General features: G+C 45.5%; 1 protein-coding gene and 2 non-coding genes across 3 annotated transcripts in view; 2 read left to right on the top strand and 1 right to left on the bottom strand.

Annotated features, from left to right (window-relative positions):
- Sirt4 (sirtuin 4) overlaps positions 1-1,330 on the bottom strand; it is a 12,376-nt gene extending 11,046 nt beyond the window's left edge. The window contains exon 1 of the mRNA XM_028765462.1: positions 973-1,330. Within this exon, the coding sequence (XP_028621295.1) occupies positions 973-1,001 (29 nt within the window). The 5' untranslated portion in view covers positions 1,002-1,330. The remainder of the gene's footprint in view (positions 1-972) is intronic.
- On the top strand, positions 742-882 carry LOC114619670. The gene has a single exon (XR_003711204.1). It is a non-coding gene; the product is annotated as a U4 spliceosomal RNA (small nuclear RNA).
- Positions 1,331-1,597: 267 nt separating the features above from the next.
- LOC114619669 lies at positions 1,598-1,738 on the top strand. Its single transcript, XR_003711203.1, has one exon. It is a non-coding gene; the product is annotated as a U4 spliceosomal RNA (small nuclear RNA).
- Positions 1,739-3,041: the final 1,303 nt, after the last annotated feature.

Consider the following 3,041-nt stretch of genomic DNA (forward strand, 5'->3'; position numbering starts at 1 on the left):
TCTCTCTCTCTCTCTCTCTCTCTCTCTCTCTCTCTCTCTCTCTCTCAGTAGACAGGGTCTTTGCTGGCCTTGAATTCAGGGAGATCCATCTGCCTTTGCCTCCAGGTACTAGCACTAAAGGTATGTACCACCACGCCCAGCTTTTTGCAGCAAGTGAAACATACACACTATATGTTTTCAGCTGTGTAAAGTCTCTAGTGTGAGAGCCTTTGCCACAGGCTGGCCATGAAAGTGGGCGAGGGAGCTCAGAGTTTAATGCCTAGCGAGTTTTAGTTAGATCAGGTTCTTAAGATGAATGTGAGCGTAGTCAACGATACTGAAATTACCCTTAAGATAGTTAAAACTGTACATTTTATGTTATCTAGACTTTACACGCATATTTTCTTGTGTATAAAGTTATAAACAAGAAAGCCTCCTTGGAAAAAGTGATAACATTGAACAATGAACCAACTTAACACCTTAACTCGGGCAGTAGTCTCCGGTTTTCCCCTTGCAGGCGCTGAGCCAAGTCTATTAGCATGTTCGCTCCCATAGTGCTTTGCTTCATCTCCTTCGCGTAAACCTTAAGTAAAACCAACTACGCTCCTTCTTTCTATTATATAGAGATCGCCGTAACATTGTATTTTTTGTTCTCATTTCCAGTGTAGCGATCATTGAAGGTTTTCCCGGTCGGCTCGAAATCCCCTTTTTGAAATAGGATCCACGTCTCCTAGGAACGCTGCGCTGGGGCTGTCGTTCTCCAGCTTTGCGCAGTGGCAGTATCGTAGCCAATGAGGTTTATCCGAGGCGCGATTATTGCTAATTGAAAACTTTTCCCAATACCCCGCCGTGACGACTTGCAATATAGTCGGCATTGGCAATTTTTGACAGTCTCTACGGAGACTGATTAACTGTGGTTCAAAAGAAAAACTATATTTATCTTTTAGTGTTTATAGGTTTATAGCTAACTCTGGTCATCTACTTGGAACTCACCCCGTCTTTTGAAGCTCGCATGTCACCATTTTCCAATCTGTCAACGTCTTTTGCTCGCGATCGATCTTCCGAAAGTCTGGATTTTTTTATTTCCTTGAAGTTTCCTTTTTCCAATTTCAGTTTGTCGGCTCTATTGGGAACTTGTTATCCCTGACTGCAAACAATCCCATCTCCACCACTTTGAGAGACTCAACTTTGTATCCACGACCTGCCGGACACTCGCAGCAATCCTCCTGCTTCCTTCCCCGGAGCGCTAAGGTTACAGACACGCTCCTCTCTACCACCACCCGAGGTCAGCTTCTGCATCGGATCACACATCTCATTTCATCCCTTCTGGCTTACCCGCCTCCCGGCGCGGTTGCGCCTCCACCCGGGCCATCGCGATGACGTTAGCTCGATTTGCATAAGAGTCCCCAGCATCCCAAGCGACTGCCGCGTTGTTTGCGAAAACACGGACGTTCGGGCGCGAGATAACCCACGAGCGGGGACATGTCCACGCAGATGACCGAGATGGAACCGCTGGGCTCGGTCCCCGTCACGTGGCGGTTGCGCGTGGGCTGCCGCTCACCGTGATTGAGATGAAGGTTCTCAGGCCTGGGAGGCTGAGCGAGCGCAATCAGTCGTCAGCTTTGCGCAGTGGCAGTATCGTAGCCAATGAGGTTTATCCGAGGCGCGATTATTGCTAATTGAAAACTTTTCCCAATACCCCGCCATGACGACTTGAAATATAGTCGGCATTGGCAATTTTTGACAGTCTCTACGGAGACTGAATAATCTTTGTACAAAACTAGATTACAATTAACACTTTACATTAACGCTTTGCTTAAACTGCATTTAACCTTGTAGTAATTTACTGTGTGAAATTGTTTAAGTCTTTGGTTTGTTTTTTTTTTCAGATATTATATAGTAAACACTTTATTATAAATATACGTAAGTATTATAAGCAGGTCTGCTAACATTTCGTGTTTGCTCTTCCAGTGTGGACGTGTTGTCTTGGGGTTGTACTTGTGTTCAATCCCCGCCCCTGTATTTATTTTGGGAGTTGTTTGTATTTGTGTTCATCCCCCTGCCTCTGCATTTGTTTGGGGGGGGTGTATTGTGTTCATCCCCCTGCCTCTCCATTTATTTTTTTTTTGGGGGGGAGGGTTGTATTGTGTGTTTATCCCCCTGCCTCTGCATTTATTTTTTTTGGGGGGGTTATATTTGTGTTCATCCCATCCCCCTGCCTCTGCATTTGCTTTGTGGGGGTTGTATTCGGGCTCATTCCTCTGCTTCTGCAAGCGGTAGGAATTGAACCACCGGCTTGTTTTTTCCACAATGCTCCTCGCTACCCAAATTCCCTCTACCTTTATTATTATCTCCTACTCCTTCCTCTTCCAAACCAGGCCTGTTGGGGACACTGATGTCTCTCATCAGGGGACTCCCGGGGTGTGGACCTTCGTTCGCGCAAGTCATCTCAGCACTTGGAAGACAGAAAGCAGGAGGATCAGGAAATGCGTAGCAAGTTCGAGAATAGCAACAAACAAAAGACGGTCCTCGGACAAGCAAGGTTTCCAGAACCAGCCAAAGTAACACAAAGAGGAAATTGCTGATAATTAAAAAAAAAAAGTGATTAATCAAACTAAATGGACATCCTGGTCTGGTATGATGGCACAGCCTACATCCCAGGAGCCCGAAGGCAGGAGGATCAAAGCTCAAAGTTAACCTGGTATGAAGAATTTGTGTCAGGCCTGAGAGGCTGAGTTCCATCCTCAACTCCCACGAGGCAGCGGGAAAAAATGGGTCTTGCAGTTGTCCTCTGAGCTCCACATAAGGACAGCGACGCAACGATGCTTACAGGCGTATGCACACACACAATAAAGAAATAATCTTATGTTTAATTTTTTATCTAAAAATAAAGAACTTCACGGACACCAGTGCTTTTCGCAATTAGGATAAAACATTGATTCTGGTGCTTTAGACTACAAATGTCTTCCAGAAACACTCGAGTGTCAGACTCATTGGAATATTTGCCTATATCAGTGAAGCTCTGGGACGGAAGCCTGAGTTTTAGAAAGAACTCGACAGGA

The sequence above is a fragment of the Grammomys surdaster genome, unplaced genomic scaffold (assembly GCF_004785775.1).
Source record: "Grammomys surdaster isolate TR1022 unplaced genomic scaffold, NIH_TR_1.0 164, whole genome shotgun sequence".
Lineage (NCBI taxonomy): Eukaryota > Metazoa > Chordata > Mammalia > Rodentia > Muridae > Grammomys > Grammomys surdaster.